The following is a 20,802-nucleotide window of genomic DNA, read 5'->3' on the forward strand; positions in this document are numbered from 1 at the left end:
ACTGATCGGGGTTCATCGTACGACGACTTTTTTGGTTGCAAATCAAGCCGCCCTACCCATCCCCACCGCAAGGAAAATCAACAATGGCCTCCACTGAAAAGATTTTACATTCTCACGACAGTAATACTGGAACGCGCACACCACGGGCGTCCCTCTCGGCATTAGTGGGGCGGACTTTGGTCGGAAGACATTCGGGTAGGTGGTGACGGTTCCCTCGTCTAGACCGCCGTGCGCTTGAGCCGAGGAAGGTGACTAGCATACCGTGGTGAATAAGGGTTTTCATGCCCATCTCTGGGCCTGCCCGGCGATACATTGCCATTCCCGTAGCTCGTGAGGTAATGTCAGCGATGATATTTTTCTGTGGATGGGAGGTTGGTTGCTGCACTGCCTGCTCCAACCAAGGCTGGCACTTTCCAAAGCTCTGATAACGAAATTTGATATCGTGTGGAGTCTAAACGCACTTCGTGATCGCAAATTCGGCATGTTTGACTCGTGCGAATGTGAGCTGCCTTGGCAGCCACCTACTTTTTACTGCTGATGACTGTCAATCAACCGCTAATCGGTTTGTAATGTGACGGAATAGGAAATCAGACTGACACATGATATCTAGCCAGGTACGACAGGAAAAAGCTTGGCAAGCCATTGTTGCAGATCCGAGATCTGCTTCCCACCGTTGCAGCGTTTGACTGACAGGTTGTAGCCTAACTTGACCGAGGTAGAGGCCCATGCGTGCCCTGGTTGATGATGCTTGGAGCTTAGCCAGGCGCGGATGTGTCCACGATAGGGCATCGACCAATGCCTGACTGAGCGAATGATGCTGATATCTAAGGTAGGCAAACGAAACCATATCAGTGCTTGCATGCGAATCGTTCGGGGCGTGTTGCTTGTTGTACTATCGCTTCCAGACCCTTGGCAGATTGGCCCACCTGAAAGAGACCAGTTTCGCTGCCAACTCCTGAGTGACTTCTGTTCTGATGCGACAGGTCTCTTGGAAGTCTTTGCATAGATGCCCATGGAAATCTCAGAATCCATCCGGAGATAGCAACGGGGGTCAGATCCACTCCCCCGAATATTTTGCAGACAGGGGCCGGTGGCGTGACTCGACAGTCAGACCGTTCTTGACTGTCGCCCGGGCGTAGGCGAGTCTGCTCCGCAATCAGCCATTCAGCTGCCTTCCAAACATACCCAGGAAGAACGATTGAGGAACGTTGTAGATCGAGATTCAGGACCCCCCTGGATGCAGAGTCGACCAAGAAAAAGACGATGCAAACAAGGCAGCGGGCTCGCGCATAGAGTCAGTCGGGCCACTTGTCCCGATCATGTCTCAAGCTTTCCGTTCGCCCAAAGAGTCAACCGTAAGTTAACATTGTTGAGAATACTTGCTCCCGTTCGTGAAGATCCACACCACAACGGCCTCAACTTTGGTGCACTTTGTGAATAGGTCCCCCGGGAACGTGGGTACCACCAAAAGACGCCGCTCCGGGACCCGCTGCCGGACGCCAAGACCATATCGGCATCCGTGAATCTTCAATTCCGCAATCCCGCTCGCGAGTGTTCTCGGCCCCGGGATCTATTGTCACCTGCGTAGGTATGCAGCCACAGGAACATAAGGACAGAAAACTTTGTTACTGGCGAACCCCACAAGCCTCGGTTGTTGGAGCACTCAACTTGTTGATTTTGAGTGTGGACAGCGCGATCATGCGCCCCGACAATCCACCAGGGACGGGAAGACGTGCAACCCCGGTGCGTATCAGCTTTCAGATGGCGGTGCTGCATACGTCGTTCGGTACCCACGAGCTTGTCCTGGATGATGCGGAATCACCAGAGGAGGGGCCCCATGGGAAGGGAAGCTGCCTAGCCTGATGATGGTTCTTCAGCTTCTGAGCCGGCGTTCAGCATCTGGAATCCACGACCCGTCCGAAATCTCAAGTTTGTGCGTTGTCAAGGTAGGTCTAGATACGGGCCGAGGGGTGAGACCAAAGACTGGAAACGTTCCGCCAGTATGCATAGAGCTCAACGCTTTAGCTAGAGTTTGGTGCTTAGATGACGTCGCTTGCATCCCAACTTCCTCTAGACACAAAGGGGAAGCATTGTGCATGTCATCGTGGCATGATAGTCTAGTTTGCCGGCTGCCATTTTCAAGACGCGAGGCTGCCTGCCCAGCTTCGATTTGGAAGCCTCGATACGTTGAGGGGGCTCGATTGGAAATCCTTCAGACCGACAAAGGTCGAGAACCGACACCAAATCAAAGTAGGGATCGCGTGGCGGGACAGCTCCAACGCCGCGCCGACAAGCAATGAGGCTCCAATGCGACCACACGTCATGCAACCAGTTTTGGTGGAGTTGAGCCTCGGCCGAACTGGAAATTAGCAGAGGCCGAAGTCCGCTTCTGAGCAGAAGCGTACCGATGGCCCTATGAACGCTCAGAGAAGCTGATAGGGCGGATGGCGCCTAGAAGACAGCGGGTACAGGGGCAGAAAAATCAGTGGTCTATCCGATGCTGATGATATCCCTGTTTCAGAACCTGGTGTGTAGGAGATGGTAGCAACCAAAAACGCATGTAGAGCCATGTACCATCCCCAGCCCGCGTCCAGGTGCGTTGGTATCACGATGGCGGGGAGAGGAGGCGAATAGTCTAAGTGAGCCATTTTCAAGATTCCGGCTTCTCCCTTAGGCCCTTGATAAAAGACCCTGAAAGAAATGATTTAGGGGGTCATGAGGAGGTATCCGCGGGACGGGGACCAGGGGATCCCAAAGCTTTGGATCCCGATCTCGTGATGGATGGAGAGGGAAGTTTCGATGTCGCGGATTCACACTATCTGTACCGGATGGCAGATTTGCGGCGCAGCCAGCAGACCGGGTTCAACGTGTCTGGATCGTAAACGGTAGGAGAAAAAATAAAATAGGACGGCCAGGGTTTGGGGTCGCTGTTTTGTCGGTGGTTGAGAGTCTAAGTCGGAGGCCGAAAGGCCGCTTTCGTTGCCGAGAGGTGGCTGTTGCTGGGCTTTGGCGGATGCAATTGGCTTATGATCGGCCCAGGATCGCCCGGGATAACTTTATGAAAGCTAATGCAGACCAGACGGGGAGCGGGAGGCATCCGCTGGCTTGGGCGGACTGCGCTACCTGGCGGATACTGATCCGAGCCAACCCTACTGTAGGGTGGTAGTGTGGTGTAGTGTAGGTAGTCCCGTGCTACGGATTGGGTGTGGCGGACTTAAGATTGTTGATAACATGTTGGCCTTGATGACAGCGGGCAGTTTGCGGCGTCATCATCAACAGACCAGATGGGCACGATTCAGGAGAAACAGGACGATCGTTGCCTTGTCAAGGTTCTGGGTTGATTTGACGACGCAAACGGGCGCGCGTTGATGAAGAATCATACCTCGGAAGCAAGCAGACGTTCGACAGCGGACCGTGCTGTGCTGAGCTGAAGTTGACCGGAGTAATTTCATGGAGAGAAACACCATACCGACGCGGTTCCCGGGCGGAATTCAACGGCGGAGGAAATTCCCGATGGTCATGCGCCGTGAAGAAGCTGCACGAAGATAAACAAAGATTGAGATTCTGGAAGATGATGCATGGAGATGGATGGTAGTTTCGATGGGGACAGGATGGGACTGTAGAGGTACTCGGAGAATACAGCCTAGGATTGAACCTACTCGAAAACGGTACGTGCAGGATCAGTGTGGAAGTGCAGCTGCGCGTGTGAACGGCACTTTCCTGAATGAGGTCAAGTGGATGCGGCACTTGACAGCAGTGTTGCCGATTAGTCAGTTGGGCCAGGATCGATCCCCACTAAGCCGTATAGAGACGCGGAGATGACCCATCGGCATTTGTGCGGTGGAGGGAAAGAACCGTCTTCTAGAAAAATTCGACAGTCCCACGATTAGTTCCACCTCGTCGTTATGAAAGGGGGGGGGGGGGACGCGAGCGAGGATGAGATCACGACCGACGGGCAATGTTCCGCTCTTTGGGTGGTGATTCCGCTGCACTGCACGTTTTGTGTTTTGTAGCGTCCACGAAATGGGGTTTATTGGAAAAAAGGTAGGTATCTCCTAGCACGATGGTGGGTGGGATGCGGCTGCTACTGTTTTTTTCCGTACTCCGTACTACCAAGTAGTACCTAAGCACCTAAGGTAGTTTCTCGATGTTGTGTAATCAATGGCTAGGATGATTGGCTGTCTCTTCTTCAAACCATCCATCCCACCCAGTCCGGCGATTAACTAAGCTTTTTCTGCTCCTCCGCCGTGAGATTTCTAATTCATCCCATGTCAAAGCCGATTGGAGTCGGCGACGGCGTCAGCCACAGACCGATGAGACAGAGCCCGCTGTTGGCTGTTTATTACCGCCGCCCACGAGGTGGTGTTGAAATTTCGCTGTGGTTTCTTTGTAGTTACCTAGGATACTCCCTGATCGTGCCACCACGACATCGACTTCAGAGGTAAATGTCAGCTTCATTGGATTTGAAGCTGTGCTTCTCTTTGAGGATACTATCCCAGTCGAACCCTGATGGCTCGGTTTACCAAGGGCGCGGCCCACGGCAACAGGTGTGTCAAGTCCGATCGCGATGAGCTAGGTAACCGGCCGGATGGCCTGCTATGGTATAGTTGGTGAACGAGAAATCACGTAGGCAATACTATATATGTGGTAGACCCGAACGTGATTGTCGGTAAGCAACCACTTACACGGAGATGTTATCTCCGCTCCGTGGATCTATGCCCCAGGTCCGATCGACATGGGGGAACGGAAGACAACACAATGATGCTAACGTTACGTGTAGTCACCATAACATGCCTGACGGGAGCAACTGTCTCACCCCCCGGAGACAGCCCATAGCCATGCAGTGTTCCAACGAGTAAGGAATCCAGCCTCATGATTGGTGGGTTGTCTAAGGTAGATGAGTCACAACGGGCATGCCATGCGGTTATAGTGACTGAGTAACGGACGTGGGTGAGAAGAAAGAGTTGCAGAAAAACTACCTTGAGTGCTCAGCAGAATTGATAGTTGTGAGGGGCATGTCCACTATTTCGTTGAAAGCATCCACCGCGCTTGTGGTCATAGGAAGGAAGAATCTGCCAGTTAAATCCGGCGGGAATACCTCGCCGATTACATGAGCGTTATCTACAGTACCTTAGGTAGGTACCTTAGTCCGGACTTGGTCCACCAAAGACCCACCTCTGCACACCTCTACCTCAAGTGGGACACACTGATGCGTGCCTGATCCTCCTCCCCGGCCTGTTGGCACCCACGCACCACACACCACGCACCCACGCAGCGTACCTCTTCCACGCCCGCGGTTGTTTCCCGCTTTGCATCTCCACGACAAAGTAGCCTAATTTTGCCCTAGCTGTCGGTTTACCCTAGGCACCTGGGGGCTTTTGGTCCGGGCAAAAAGGATCTCCATTGCTTATTCTCGCCCTCCTCCGCCCGGGCACCGTTTCGGGAACCGATACGGCCAGCCTCACAAGAGCATGGGACCGACAGCTTGGACGCAGCCACACCGCACATGAGGTGGTGACGAGGTGACGAGACAGCATCTCGTACTCGTACGGATACCGATGCAGCTACCCCAGATGAGAACGACGTCCTGCGTTTCTGTACTCAGCCCACACTCCCAAGCCAACTGAGAAGGACGGACTAGGCATTCACACATGGAAGCTTCGATCCTTAGCACACGGGCCAGGGCTGGAACAACATGGCAGCTGGAGCAAAGACGCAGGGAAGTAAGCAAGTGGGTGTCAGCCCTCCACCGCCCACGTTCTCAGACATCAGAAAACACCCAAAGATACCAGGAGCAAGGATCCCAAGAAGGAAGCAGCCACGGTGTAGCTCACTCGAATGGGCGGTGGCGGGTGAGGGTTATGGGGGCTTGAGGTAGCTGCCTCCAACAGACGTTTGGTTCTCACATTCCACTTGGAAGGGATGGACCATGGTAACCACTACTGATACCAGTCTATCTACCTACCACCACCACTCTCGTGGCTATCCTTTGGGTCAGTCTGATGCATTGTAACTTGATCCGCCTCAAGCCCATCATCATTACTGCATCTTACCATCGCCGACCATCTTCGCATGAATCTGGACCGCATGCCGACGCCTAACAGCTCAAGCTCAAACCACCCCTTGGTCACCTCGAGCTGGCCTTGCGAGCCTCTGCTCCGTGCGGCACAGAGTAGACCTTTACACCTCTCTCGACTCTCGAGTCCATCCTCACGGCACTGTGCCTCACGAGACCTGTCTTGGCGGCTTGTCAATGGTTGACCGTGAACCTACTTACCACCGGCGGAGGAGCGGGCCACAAAGCGGCCTCGCTACCTTGAATCTTGTCCGTGCTCCGCAATCTCTCCGCGCACCATCGGCGAATAGGCTGTCACCCTCCGTTCCAACTCCCAACTTTCTCCTCATCGCCGCCGGACTTTCGTAGCAGTCTTCCTACCCGACCCTTTCTTTTACGATCGATCAGCAAAAAAACCATTGGCTCCGCCTGCCGCCGTGGGAGTGGCAAGCGGCCGAGGCATGCTCGGCAGGGAAACATCATCGCGGCTCTTAATCGTTGACTTTGAAATAAAGTTTGCTGCTCGAAACTACACGCCATGACGTCTTTACACTCTTTACACCCTCGGACGGTGTCATGGTATCAGACGGGTTTGATGGTGGACTCAATCCCACTGCACGCTCCCGCCGCACAGAGTGTTGCGCTGGCCAGAAGTTTGGCCTGAAGTATCTCTTCTTGCTGCCGTCAGTCGACCTTGAACGACTTGCCTTAAGCTGCACCGCCTGTGAGCTCCCACAGAGTTCGCGGTCAGGTACTACCTGCCTTCTATGCAGCCCCCCGAAGCATCGTCAACCTCGGCCGACTGGTAGCTACCGCTCTTGGCGCATATCAGACTTTGGCACACACCGACAGCATGGGATCTTTCACCATGGAATGAATTAGGATGACACAAAAGTCCGCCCGCGGCGACCATCCCACACGAGGCTGTCGGCACCGTTGGCCTCAAAGAGGAAGTCCCTGCATGGATGGGAGCTCGAACGTCTTCTCCTGTCTGTTCTCCGAACCTGTCCCGCAGGCATTCGACTCTTTAACTGACACGCTCGAGCCCTATCGACAAGGGACGTTCTTGCACCTTACAAAGATGAGCTAGTTTCTCCCGGCGGCACCTCGTCAATTACCCGTCGGGCATACAAGAGCCGTTGGATCGATTTAGGCCCCGGATAGGAGAACAGGAGAGCATTGAGACCGTGTGAGTGCCTGTAAGGCGTAGGTATCTGGGCAATGCGACAAATTTGGACAGATTTTGGCCCAGCCCAATGGTTATGGCCATCATGATTCATCGACCCTGGCACCCTGTTGATTTGACCAAATTGGCATTCCCACTCAGGGACCGACCAGGCATAGCAATGCCAGTTGGCAGGCTCGGTCTCTGGCGTCATCAATTCAGTCATGCCTTGTCGTCTTGTCTCCATTCGAGTCCAGAACCTCTCGAGGGTCGTACAGCATGGCGGCTCCGAGCTACTGATCTAGAGCAGTAGAGTCGCGGTATCGTCGATGATGAACGCGCAGCAAAAGTCAAGACCCCGCCCTCGGCGCCGGCCTCGTCAACAGGCCGGAGTCTTGGCATACGGGGTTGCAGTTCACCCTGATCGCCCCGTCAGCGGCCCCGTCAGATTCCGCCGCATGCACAAATCGAGAAATTTAGAATTATGAGCAACGCGATGTTGGTCATCGGACTCACTGCATTGAACCTTGACCAGGTGTCGTGCTCGATGGTGTCCGCGGCTCAGCGATGTTGGCATGGTGCGGCGCAACGGAAGATACATAGCTACATGTCCACACCAAAAACGGCCAGATCATATCTACGGTTACACAGTAAGACAGAGACAAGAGATGCTGGGGTCAACATGGCCTCACCGTCCCGAACGGACGGGTGGGGTTGCAAACAGAGAGCAAGTAAGACAAAAGCACACTCAAAAGAGAGAGACAGGATAGACCGGTTGGTTCTTTTCCGTCAGTCTCGGAGCGATTTGTCTGCCTGGGTGTGTGTCTCTCGCGTGTCTTCGTCGACCATCTCGTTCCATTCCTTGGGCCCATCACCCATGCAGAGCTTACTCAGGTTCGGGGACTTGTGAACCTCCACTCCCGAAGTCTCTGGAGGTACCGATCAGTCACAGTCACAGGAGCGGACCCGCTCACCCTGCCTTACCTACCCCTTGAAAGTTGACAGCAACATTACGGGCCTTGTCCTCGCGCAACCCACTTTCATGAGGCGCACACTCGGCTTGGTTCCTACCAAGTAGCGTTCCGTTCACGATTTGTCGAGTGTTCCCCGAGGCAAATGGTCCAGACTCGGCCCATGCCAACATACTGGCAGCATCATGTCATATTTTGTTCATGACCAAGCCTCATTGCTTGGAAAGATTCCATCTCTTGCTCCCGGCAGAGTTGTGGGTGACCCTGCTTGCTGGATATAAGATGTGGTCGGCTGTTCCGTCTGATTGGGATCCCCCTACACCGGAGTCAGAAGCTATTCATGTTTCGAATCGGGGACCTTGGTCAACATCACAGTTCTAACTCCGCCGACCTGACGTCGATACATACTCTACATACCTTCAGCTTCAGTGATCTGATGTAAAGGATTCTTTCTTATAAGGACCATCTCGACCCGGAAACATTTCATTGATCCAGACTGTTTCTTACCTCCAAGGCAACAGCATTACCTCTTGTCGAAATAAGAACCCCTAAGTCTTATCTTACACACCAAGATTGAAGAGAATCATATCTTGTTACACCAACAAGCAGCCTAAAAAGACAAACCATCCACCACCACGTCCACACATCCTCTCCCGCATCCACCCGCCCGCAAAAGCATCAAGGACTTTGGTGGTGACGAATAAGAGAAAAAAGGGGACCAAGAAGAACGAAAGGCCCCAAGACCCTGGAACAGCACATAGCACACAACAGGCTCGGCAACAAGATCCGCTCGAGACACGTCCGCCATTCTGCAGTCAGCAATCCGCCGTATCAACAGCGGGAAGCAGCAACAAATAAGCCGTGCTTTACACAAGCAGCGACCGGCTTGCAAATCAAATCCCAATCCCTATCCCTATCCCTATCCTCGCCGTCCAGTTCTCTGAACTCCGCAGCGGACTTTACCTTCTCGCGGCTAGCTCCTGGGACCAGAAAGAAAAAAAAAGGCTGCTAGCGCGCTGCTACTACCAGCTACATCCCACAACTTGGCTACGTACCAGACGTACTTTTGATACACGACGGTCACCACACACGTACACTTTCTCTCTCTATTGAGCACAAAACGGAACCAGGATCCTTCTTGAGGCCGTCTCATTTCCATAACTACTGGGCCCGCCCGCGCACTCGGACATAAAGACGTCGCCGACCGTTAATGCCACCCGCAGCAGACCAGGCCAGCAAATCCACACCCATGCCCACGCCTGCACCACCACCTATTCGTAAGAGGTACCTACCTAGTCCTACGAATACCTAACGCACCGCATCCGCACTCGCTCCAGCACCAGCTCCTTCAGCACCAGACTCTCCCCGACAGAACTCCCCTAGTCTGCCCTGCCTGCCCTCCACTGTACCCGTCGTACCGCCGTACTTGCATCGTAAAGGTACGGGGCAAAGTACCGCACCAAAGCAACCAGCATCAGCACCAAGCACCCGCATCGCACACACCCATCCCCCCGGCCTGTCTTGTCCCCCCCCTCCTCTCTCCTCGACCTCCACTGCTTGCTTGCTTGCTTGCTCTGCCCTCCTTAGCATTGCGAGCGACCGAACTCTATCAACCCCAAAAGCTTCCGAGGCCTTTTCCCTGCGCATCACATAATCTCGCGCGCGCACATTAGACGCACCCCGTCTACTCCCCGTCGTCTCCCCGTTGCTGCTCGACATTAATAATTTGTCTACGCCCTCCATCCCAGTACCTTGCCGTGCTTACTGTCCCGCCTTCTTGACCCTAGCGCCGCGGACTCTTGGCTGTGTCATCCCGACTCTTTTACCTTTTTGGTTTATTCTTCCTTTAACTGGGTCGACTTCGTTCTCGCTATCCTATATAGTTCACTTACACGCCTCTCACCTCCGTCACCCGCAGACTTATACGCACTTTGCCCCTCGGTCTACATCAACAGTATCTTCCTCTTTCACACATCGCCACACCTTATCCTTCCTTACTACTCTACAACATCAAATAACTACTATTCACTACCCCAATAACTAGTAATCGTCCACCACCACCACCACCACAATGGGAAGCGGTCTACCCACACCTCCCTTGGAGGATCAAAAATCCAGAAAGAGCTCCTCCAGCTCCAAGTCCATCAAGCCCAACCGCCACACTGCCAAGCGCGCCAGCCCTCACAACGCGACACAACATCACGATCATAGCTCTCAAGCCATGTCTGCCGATGGACGTCACAAGAGAGTATGGAAGGCTTGCGAAAGGTGTCGTATGAAGAAGACCAAGGTAAGCAGCACCACCACACCCAACCTCGTGGTCACTCCCATCCTAACTTGGACTCCACTCAGTGCGACGGAGAATTCCCCTGCAAAAGGTGTAAGGACGATGGTCTCGTCTGCACCGCCGGCGTTCGCAAGAAGACGGAATACAAGCAGCTACCCAGAGGCTACGCCGAGGTTCTCGAGCACACCCAATTCGCCCTCATTGCCACCGTCCACAAGTTGTACTCCATGGTTAGGAACCAACAACAATGGGACCTTGGTGAGCCCGAGCTCAACGATAGAGGACAGCCCGTCATTCACAACATTGCCCAGAAGCTGGGATGTATCCGCCCCAACAGCGATATCGACTTGCCAGTTCACTCGGTGTTCCCCGAGGACGAGGCGGGCTTGGCCGAGTTGGCGCGCCAACTGGAGGAACAGCAAAAGGAACGCGATATTGAGAAGGCCATGAAGGTCGAGGTCGATTCTAACTCAAGTTGCGAGCGTTCAGACCGCGCAAGCTCCTCCGACATCGATCACTCGGAATTCGAGGCCGACTACCGCAAAGCTGTCTTTGGCGGCCACAACAACCCCATGACTATGTCTCCGCAAAGCTTCTCGACCGGATACACTGAGTTCGACGTAGACTCAGTTGCCTCGCCCATCGATCCCACCGCCGCCATGTTCCAGCAAAACCAGTCCCCGCCCATGAACGCTTACCAACAATGGAATATGCCCAGACAATCAGCACCCTCTTCAATGGATCTCGCTCAGCAATTTTTCCAACATCCCGGCGCTCTCACCAACATGGACATGCTCAACCAAGGCCTGATCGAGTCAGAATTCGGTACCATTAAGCCCCACGTTCTGAACTGTCCGAATCCGGAAGTCATGATGGGAATGGGAGACCCGATGATCTACGGAGGCTATGACGGCGAGCCAATGCGACTGTAACCCCATCATTCTAGCCACTGAGCATTTCGAGTACGGATTATGAGTTATAGAGTCGGGGCTTTCGGTCGGGCTACGGCCATCAGGCGCAACAGAAGACACTGGGGTTCATGGGCTTTGCGAACTTGTGGGATTTTTCAATGATACACCGCGAAGGCGTTGCTTTTTCTGGGAAAGGACCACTCCCCACATCTCGCAAGAGAGAAAAAGGCGTATGACGGTTTTTGGGTGGGTTTTATTTATATATTATATGTTTCGGTCTTATTTGGTCAAACTCGGATGAGGTTAATCGCCGCCGTTCAAGGTATTTTGGGGGGGAATAGTGAGCGGGACACAGCCCTTTGTTTTTGGGTAGGGGAGAGAGAAGGGTTTACTAGCATTGAGGCGAACGATTTTTCATGTTACGATGACAACCAAAAAAATCGAAACCATTGCATCAACTTTTTCTGATCATGTCTATTTTGCTTTGCTTGTGTGATTTCCTTTTGGGATGAGCTTGAGAGAAAAAGGTTTGTCTTACCGCCCACCCTTCTTTCACGGAGTTGGGACGAGGACACAAGCTTGCATAAAGCTGAACCGGGGGGGGGGGAAGGGGGAAGATGTCAAAGTACCTCCTCGCCAAGTGTGTACGGAGCATGTAAAAACAGATACACAATACCAACCACTCTTCGAAATCAACAGAACCTTTTTCTTCTTTTTTTCCCTTTCGCGGTCTTTGATCTTGTCTTACAATCCAAATTAGGTAGAATCTGCACAAAACGTCTGTGAGCTTTTTCAAGCTCAGGTCGGCGAATCTAATAAAGTACTCTCCGTACCTCGTCATAAATCATTGTATTTTGCAGCTAGCTGCCGACTGCTCTCCCCCTGCTGTAACCTCACAGGTTTTGACTTCACGCGGTTATTATTGGGGTTGGAGGACGCTGGACTATGGAAGCATGACGCTACAAAAAGACGGTGACAAGACTCTAAATGTTTACCTCGAGACTGTCTCACACTCTACTATGCTGTACAACCTACCTGATCCCCGGAAATGGACGAACTGCTACCAAAATTTCCTCCTCTGGACGATTGGAATCGGCGACGGCATGCTACGCTACCGTATCAGCGGGCACCCTGCGGCCCTGCCTGCCCAGTGCCCGCCCGGCTTACACTCTCCTAGTTTCTACGTATGCCCGTAGCCCAGAGAAAATCTTAAAGAGGACCTGGTGGTTTTTTTTGTTTTTTTTTGGCTTACCAGGAGCCAGCTCCGTCGGCCAAGTCAGGCCCCCCCCCCCAATTTGCCCTGTGAGCATGCCAATTTGTTGCTCTCAGGGTTACCAACGCTGCGACCGACGCCCCGGAGGGTTTGGAGCGAATGCGACGCTCAGAGTTGCCAAGGGGATGAGCCACGGGGTCTCCACGTCACGACTTATAATTCTCTCCAGGGGGGGGAAGGTCGGCGGCGGAGGAAGGTAAAAGGTCGTTCCTCGCCGCCGCCGAAGGAGACGGACGAACTTCAATAAGACAGTTGCAGGGCCTAGAATTCCGCAGGGAGACAACTGTCAGAAGCCTGTCGCGCTGTTCTAGTCAGTGTCACATCAGGTAGTAGTCATTGGGAGATGAAGATGGCCTCACCGTACCCATCGGCGACCTTCCCAGCAAGCTCCTAACACGATTGCGGCCTGCAAAATTCCCAACGCGACGTGATACTTTCTTCAAGCTTCTGATGGCCCCCACTTGGTGATTTGATCGACCGTACAGCTCAGCAGCCGTGCCAGCATCTCTCATGAGATTTGGGGGCCGAAATGACAGCGATGGTGCAACATGGCATGACTAGACAAAGCTCCCATGTTGCTAAACGTAGACTGCCGACCTCCTTTTCGTTTCCTGCCATGTGAAATGAGCCGCTTGCTGATCCTATATCGCATCACCACACGCAACGATCAACAGATTCGAATCGGCGCGGACCAAACGAATCTTCCAAGTCCGCCGAGAAGGCGGGCGAGCAGTCGGTCAGGCGTCGTCACGCCCCTCATCTCTAAGCCACTTGGTAGAGTCTTGGTCAATTCTGGTTCTGGACAAAGGTCCCCCTGGAGCATCCGTGATCCTTGTTGGTCGATCAAGGGGTGACAGGGGGAGGGTGTGTGGTTGCGCCAGCAGTTGTCGATGGTTCTGCATCTGCGGCGGCGGGCTGGTAAGTGGCAGGGCGCAAAAGCCAATGGTCTGCGCAAAGACACACCCAATGCACATACCGCACACCCTCAGATTGTAGTATAGACGCGGAACCGATTCTGGCGGGTAAAGGCTTACTGGTGTAGGTAGGATAAGGATGGAGCAGGGTTGCTCCCACGAGAAACAAGCAGAGACAAGTGAGAAAAAAAAACTTTCCAAAACACACGACGAAAAACCATCTGAGTGCGTCCGCCCTACGATCTCCTTCGATCCCAAGAGTCCACGCCGCGGCGACCCACAGTGCATGTTCCACTAAACGCGGGAAGCTCAGGGCGCTGTTCATGCGATGATGCTGCGTTTGGAAATACCAGGCGGGCTATAGCGCGGGTCGAGGGGTGATTCAGGTTGACCGTTAAACAACGTTGCTGTTTATTGTGCATCACATACTCCGTACGGATAGTGCATATTGTTATTACGGAGTATGGCACTTTGCGCGCCAGAGAGGGGGGCGCTAAGTGGTTGGAAATCGAATTATGATCTCGGCGTTTGTGACGGAGGGCGGGACGGGAAGTTGTAAACCCCGCGGTCCGACAGTGGATGACCCATGATGAGTCGATATTTTTTTTTATGAAGAACTAGTTCCATCATCTTTGTTCGGGTCCGAAGATTGAGTGAGGTGGACATTTGTTTTGCTTCTCTCTTCTGGTCCAGGTAAGCCCGGGGGGGGGGGGGGATTTTGCTGTCCATCCACGGACATCAAACATGGCCGATGACAATGTCTGAAGGGGCTCGGGCAGGTGTTGGCAATGACACCTTGTGAGTTCACATGTTGGGCTGGGCGGATTGTCTGAGTTGGGCTGACGATGCTGGGGAAACCCTGGTTGCTGGCTTGGGCGTTGCTATGGCCCTTGGGGTGGTTCAAGGCGCTTTGTCAGCGGGCCGTTTTGGCTTTTCAATAGACCAGACCTTTCTCTATTCAGGACAGCAGGAAACAAGCCTGTACGAAAGTTTCCGTCGACTTTCAGTGGTGGACATGATCGACTGCCGTCAAAGTAGACTGCCCAACATGGGAAGCTTGTACAATGGTTGAGGCCCAGGGCCAGGCCTTGGGTGGGACACGTTGTAAATCCCCTCTCATCTGCGCTGAGGAGAGCAGAAAGCAGTAGGTGTTTCCGTACGGATCGGAGCAAAGCGAGGACGAGAAGCCTCTCGGCCGCAGATTTCGGGTTTCTCGCATTCGGGTTTCCTCCTCTAGACTTTTCTCCCCTCAGTCTTTGACACTTCTATCGACGTGCAGACTAAAAGTGTGTCCATAGTCCGTACGGGACGGGGGCATCCATTGCCTGGCAGAGTCCAGGACTCCAGGCGGTAAGAAAGCTCCGCTGTCAGAGAAGGCCGAAACGCAGTGATGCGGGATGTTGGCTGTTCCAGTAAAATTGTTCCCTCCTTTTCTGTCCTTCTCGACTTGTTCTTTTCTTTGCTCCATACGCAAGCAGCCAGTCGGACTGCAACACTGTCTCGCCCCGTCCCACTCTGTCCACATCGTCGGGATCGGAGAGAAATGGGTACTTCGTACGGGCTGTTGATGACCAACCGTCAACGTGGTTGGTGGTCCCTTGACAAGGGGTCCCGTATTTTAGGCAGGTGATCGTAGAGGATCGGCCGCTTGTAGTTGAAATTATGAAATGAACGCGGCTTTTGTGCAAGCCTCGGCAGCTCGCGGTGCCGAGCTGGGGGGTCCATCGGACCCTAGTGCATATATACGCCGTATCACCATAGCCGTCATCGCCGTCGTAGAGCGGCCGGGGTGTGGAGGGCCGCCGAGGGCTTTCAATCTGCGCAATACCCGTCGGTTTGGACCCGTCCAGTTGGGGGGTCTTTTAGGGTTCGAGGTGAAGAACATGATGTTGGGCAGATTTGGGGGGCAGAAACACGGAGAAAATCTCTGCGCCCAGTCCATTGGTATTTTGGAATAAGGCGCGCTTGTTTGCAGAATGCAAAATGGATATGTGTTTGATTGGCGCTTGTCTTGGCTTGCTTGGTATTCTTGGAAACGCAGCCCGCGGGCTCGGGGCGCCGGTGCGTGACGATGGCCGAGTGCCAGAGAGTCGGTGTCCTCTGGGGTCCTTGTCTAACAGCAGCTTGGCATCAAATTCCGCCCGGCGAGGAGTCAGGACTTAGGACACGTCTTTGAATACCTAGGTTGGCATCTGCGACCGCCCAGTCAGTAGGGAGTACCAACCGTCAATCAGCCAACACTCAACGGCAGCCATTGACGACGGCGGAGTATCCGTCAAGGTACCCGTAATACCGTATGGCCACTATGGTGTACTCCGTACGCCGTCGGAATTTACTCGTAAGGTCCAAATAGTAAAGGGGTTGTGGCGGGTGGTTGCGGGAGTGCACGTGGACTGCGTTTTCCCGGGTGGTTTTCTTCACGCGTACATTGACCAAGGAATCAAGGATCTGTAAGGGCCGCATTTCGCATTTCGCATTTCGCATTTCGCATCTTGTCTCCACGTCAAATCCGGTGTCGTGTGCATGCGTTGCCGTAGTGTACGCAGTAGTGTAGTCGCTGCCTGGCGGGGTCTTGTTTGTTGATGTTGATAGGTAGACGATCCGATGGGCTGATGAAGTTCTGAAGTTGTGATGGAGGGTTGATGGCAGGTTGACTTCGCAGGTGCGGATGTTCCTCGGGTCCGAGGAGTGTAGGAAGGAAGGCCAGCGCGAGGTTGCGTTCGCCGCTGCGAGCAGTCTGTACGGAGTACGTACTACGAAGTACGATATGTACCTACCTAAGGTACTCTGCAGCCTGCCTGCAGGTGGGATCATGGAGGAGGTGCTTTGGTCCTGGTCGTAAGCTCATATTCCTCCGTCGATCCTCCCGGGATTCAGCTGCTGGTTTCGCCCGCAAAGGGACATCGGACCCTGGAACAGCTGGCTCGCTCTTGACCCATGGTGGTAGGTAGTGTACACAGTAAGGAGGTGAGGTGGTGAGAAGGTGGGCGAGTGTGCACGTATTCCCACATTAGTATCCGGAGGTTGGAGGAGCAGAGGGCTACCCTGCACTCCTCGTACTTTCCGAAACCGTCCAGCGCAAATACCTGATGATGGTAAGTACGCAGTAGACTAGGTATAGGCAGTGGTGTTGGTGCATGGGAACTTTGGAGTTGCATCTAGAGAGACGGGTTGAGACTATGAGAGCTTGGAATACGCAGGATGCAGCAAAGCTCTATGATTGGCCGGAGAAGGTCCTATTCAGCTCGACTTACAAGGTACGTTTCTGCTTCCATCCATTTGCTGCAAGAAGTATCCGTCCAGAGTACCTAGTGTGTACGCAGTGTTACACTCACGTTCAACAACGACCAAGGACTGACACGACTGACACCCGGCAACAACGTTCACAGCTCTTTCCCTCTGGCTTCTTCGACCAAGATGCACTGCATAAAACGTCGTACTTCGTACTTTCTCTGTCTCCTCTTCAGGCGCCATGGCCCTACCCTAGGCAATTAGGTTCAGTTTGGTGAAAAGTGGCGGAGCTGTGGCCCTATCCGCTTCCCCGCAACTCAACACGCGTATTGGCGTATCTGCCCATGCCTGTTCTGCTCTAGGAGGCTTGGGAACGCCTCACCTATCTCGCATTCCTCGCATAGACCTCGCCTGTCCTCGTTTTCGCTCTCGTGGTGCGAATGACCGTGGTCGTTCTGCAAATCTGCGACCGATGCCATCGCTGTCAATCTCAGGTTATCGGCGAAGCCATGCCGAGCAGCCGTTCTCACCAACCATTGCACGATGCGAAGGTTACGAAACTTGTCGAGGGGCACTTTGGCCAGCCAAGGCACGAGTTAACTGCTCGCAGATTGCAGACTATCTCATTGTGGTTCTATTCAGGTTGGCACCCACAGAAAATCGGCCCCAAGCAATACCTACTAGCTGGGCGAGCATGTTTTAACCTTGATTAGCTATTGTCGAATCAAGAGCCCCTCGCCGACTCCATTTCAACGTCTTGGCCGACCATTTGCCCCCAAATCGGGTGGCCGTGTCTCTCTTGGCGCCCTGCACTCGCCGTATTGACATCTCGTCATTCACCAAATCGCTGAGAGCAGACATCGTTATACTTTTCGCTGTCAAACCACACCACGACCACCCTGTCATGCCAACCTCCAAACCCCGCCCTAAGCCTTGTATCCGTACCTGGAAGGGGGTCTGTGAAATTGCACCGCTCTTGCGGCCTTGGAGTGGTCCAGGCCTATGCCAATGTTGTTGGCGCAGCAATCTGGGTTGACCAAGATATGTTGATACCTGAGTCGACTTCGAGTGACTTTACCCAAGTCCCCTTAAGTCTCTTCATGTTACTCCCAAAAATGGCACCTGTCTGCCATGGAAGAAACCCCCGTCGTGGATCTCCCCAAGGCTTAGCGCGATGGGCTTCGTTTGACGGTGTCACCACGCCAAGCGCGGTAGCGGAACTTGATGTCAACGAACTAACATCTGAAAGGTGCCTTACTCAAAGGACCACCAATCGGTCTCATCTCTGATTTCTCCTTCGCCTGACCATCGGATGACGGCCACAAAAAAGCATCGCGCAATGCCCTGGACCACAGGAAACCTTACGGTCCTGCCGTCTTCATACCAGAACCCTCGGAAACCTTAACGCGAACGTTGCGATTATCGCAATATTGGGCTCCAGGCGGCATATACACGCAAGACGCTGCCGACAAATGTATCCCATTTAGAGGTAAACCCAGTCTCAATAAGTGTGTCACCGGTGATTATCTAATAATTGTCATTGTAACAGGGGCCTCCGGCCACGCAGATGCTGCGGACTAGTCTATATCATTCACAGCTTTGTCTACACGACTTTCACATATTGGAATTTCATTCCAAATGTTGCCTGATATTGCCAAATCCGAGGCGCCACAGTCAGTCTGACAGGCGAGAATGTTCGCCTTCTCGCATGGAATTTGAGTCAGGTGGCGTTTTAAGGCCAAGAATTCTGCCCAGTCACCATCTCACAAGGCACGACAATTTATCGAATTGCAGTATTGAATGCTTGCAATTGCCTATTTTGGATTGGCATCGAACAATCCTATGCTGGATACTGGAGGATCGGCATCGCGATGTATAACTGCCCTCAGTGATCAGTCACTGGCAAACCCGTGGGCCGTGGCGTGCTGATAGACATAGACTTTGCACACTTGCAAGGCCGTGGTCACAGAGACTCCAAAAGGCCCGACGTCGCGTTGGCAAACTCAATGCCAGTCGTTTGGGTCACGCTAAGCAACGATTACTTCTCGTCATCAGCACCTTAATCACCTTTTTAGAGTTGCAATTTGCCCAAAAATAACGTTCGCTGTTGATTGACAGGGTGGAGGTGCGCCCATTGAATCGTGAAGCCTGTCAGCTTACCAGCAGCAAGCAGTGAAATGAGGCTAATGCAGATCTTCTGCCCAAGTTTCAATGACAGGTGTACAGAGATTACCCGGCGGACGGAAAACGCGATTGCTCGACTTAAGGTATCTGTACTGCCGTCCAGTCACCGGCGACAAAACTCTCCATCTTGACCAGAGGAGTAAGCCAAACAGAGATTAGGGCTCGTTCAATCCCACGTCAGCAGCAGATATGCCTCCTGGACACAAGGCCACAAGTTTGATAAGAATACCGGCTTGATGGCGGCATCGTCCCTTCAACCACAGTCTCATAGGCTGTTTGACATCCCGACCTACGCAGGTTATGGCGCTCGTCAACGCCCGCAGCTTGTCTCGTGCGTGTCACCAGGTTGGAGATTGATCACAGTGGGGAGGCCATGGCCTAGCCACAATGACTTGGAGTAAGCAACGACCTGCTAGAGTCAAATTTGATCTTCTACAGACGGGGAACATCGCTTGATCTGGAGGGGAAGTGGGCTAATTACTGCTTCACCCTATACCAAACTCTGAGAAAGCTTATTGACTCAGACACAGGCCTTTCAATATGTCGATAATCTCACCTTTCAAGAGAGGAAAGTTAAAATTCAGACGAAGTTGGGGGCTACGCATACAGTCCGCCTATCTAGTATTGAAGATCGAGAGCCGGACCTGCCTCCGTAAAGGGAAGTGGGCGGGCGGGAGCGGTGACTAGGACTCGAAAAGGAGTTCAGTACGCTTAGAAAAGTCTATTCACGATGTTTGGGATTGGGCGCGCGCGAGTCGCGGTTCATCCTTTCTTGGCACGGCAAAACAGAAGTGCGAAAAATTGGCCACCCCGGTCACAACGAAATGGTCGGCGCTCCGCCGTCTCCATCTCCATGGTACGGCGCGCGTCAAAAAAGGGGTGACGGGGTGGAAGAAATAAGGTTAAGCGGCAGCGATTGGGGATGCGACGTCGTTCACAGGGATATATGCTGGTACGAAGCGCGAGGCTTTTTGACAAGCGTTCATTTGCGTTTGGATGTGGTTCATTCACATGGTCCACGGCAGGGAAGGGGGCCTTTCGCCGCTTACATGGTTTCACGGCCTTCATCTTGTCCTATCCCCGGCCCGCGGGCTTGGCCGGGGTCCGGGGTGCGGACAGTAGGGTTTGGGTTTTACTCCGCTTTTCCTCCGCGATTGGGCGCGGAGCTTCGGTTTCGGGCGTATATCCGAAAGCCAAAAGACTCACTCAATCATCAACGTAGCACCGTAACAAGGCAAAAAGGGTAGGAGGGCGCGCGGGAAGGTCCAAGGCGGAGGACTTGTTACTTGGACTGGTGACATTGGCGCTGGGCGGAAGTTTGGCGGAGGTCTCACGCGGGGCGTGGAGTCTGTGAAGTTATTCCGAATCTCAAGAAAAAACCGCCGAGTGGTGGTTTATTCTTGCGTGGTAAGCATAACGTGGACTACACCACATTCGTCCGAGCGATGGACGACTAATCGGCGCCGGTGCAATCGGTGCAAAACGCGGATTTGTCATCTCACCGTCGCCGACGTGGACGATGACTACGGACTTTTCCCCTCAACAGTAACACACGGGGACTCCCTGCAAAGCCCGTTGGAGCTGCGGTCTTCTGACGTGATCGAGTTCGTCGTACCTTATGGTCTTTGTCTAACTTTGCACTCGGGGTCTGGGAAAGGAAAGCTTGATAACGAGGGGGAAAAGTTGGGATGATTGACCAGTTCCTCTTCTTCCTTTGGAATCCCGCCCCGGCGGCTACGCCCGTTGATCAACGGGATCCCCTTCTCGGAGGACCATGAAGTCAAGAACCCACAAAGCACGGGGCAATTCTT

The 20,802-nt window shown here is 53.4% G+C and overlaps 4 protein-coding genes across 4 annotated transcripts; all 4 read left to right on the forward strand.

Moving 5' to 3' along the window:
- Window positions 1–364: 364 nt before the first annotated feature.
- Window positions 365–1,863, forward strand: BDZ83DRAFT_646065 (uncharacterized protein; the record flags this gene model as incomplete). Its single annotated transcript, XM_060509912.1, has 4 exons — window positions 365–500; window positions 611–614; window positions 1,330–1,355; window positions 1,442–1,863. The coding sequence occupies 4 exons, from the start codon at window positions 365–367 to the stop codon at window positions 1,861–1,863; spliced, it is 588 nt and encodes a 195-aa protein (XP_060371618.1).
- Window positions 1,864–6,446: 4,583 nt separating this feature from the next.
- Window positions 6,447–7,033, forward strand: BDZ83DRAFT_163300 (uncharacterized protein). Its single transcript, XM_060501415.1, has one exon. It carries the CDS (start codon window positions 6,632–6,634, stop codon window positions 6,935–6,937), a length of 306 nt encoding a protein of 101 aa, XP_060371619.1. The 5' UTR covers window positions 6,447–6,631; the 3' UTR covers window positions 6,938–7,033.
- Window positions 7,034–10,262: 3,229 nt separating this feature from the next.
- Window positions 10,263–11,410, forward strand: BDZ83DRAFT_715006 (uncharacterized protein; the record flags this gene model as incomplete). Its single annotated transcript, XM_060511700.1, has 2 exons — window positions 10,263–10,481; window positions 10,544–11,410. 2 exons carry the CDS (start codon window positions 10,263–10,265, stop codon window positions 11,408–11,410), a joined length of 1,086 nt encoding a protein of 361 aa, XP_060371620.1.
- A 4,149-nt stretch (window positions 11,411–15,559) lies between these two features.
- On the forward strand, window positions 15,560–17,809 carry BDZ83DRAFT_768459 (uncharacterized protein; the record flags this gene model as incomplete). Its single annotated transcript, XM_060515312.1, has 6 exons — window positions 15,560–15,637; window positions 15,761–15,928; window positions 16,381–16,519; window positions 16,591–16,671; window positions 16,739–16,833; window positions 17,064–17,809. 6 exons carry the CDS (start codon window positions 15,560–15,562, stop codon window positions 17,508–17,510), a joined length of 1,008 nt encoding a protein of 335 aa, XP_060371621.1. The 3' UTR covers window positions 17,511–17,809.
- Window positions 17,810–20,802: the final 2,993 nt, after the last annotated feature.

This window comes from Colletotrichum acutatum (assembly GCF_030867785.1).
Source record: "Colletotrichum acutatum strain CBS 112980 chromosome Unknown BDZ83scaffold_2, whole genome shotgun sequence".
NCBI classification, from domain to species: domain Eukaryota; kingdom Fungi; phylum Ascomycota; class Sordariomycetes; order Glomerellales; family Glomerellaceae; genus Colletotrichum; species Colletotrichum acutatum.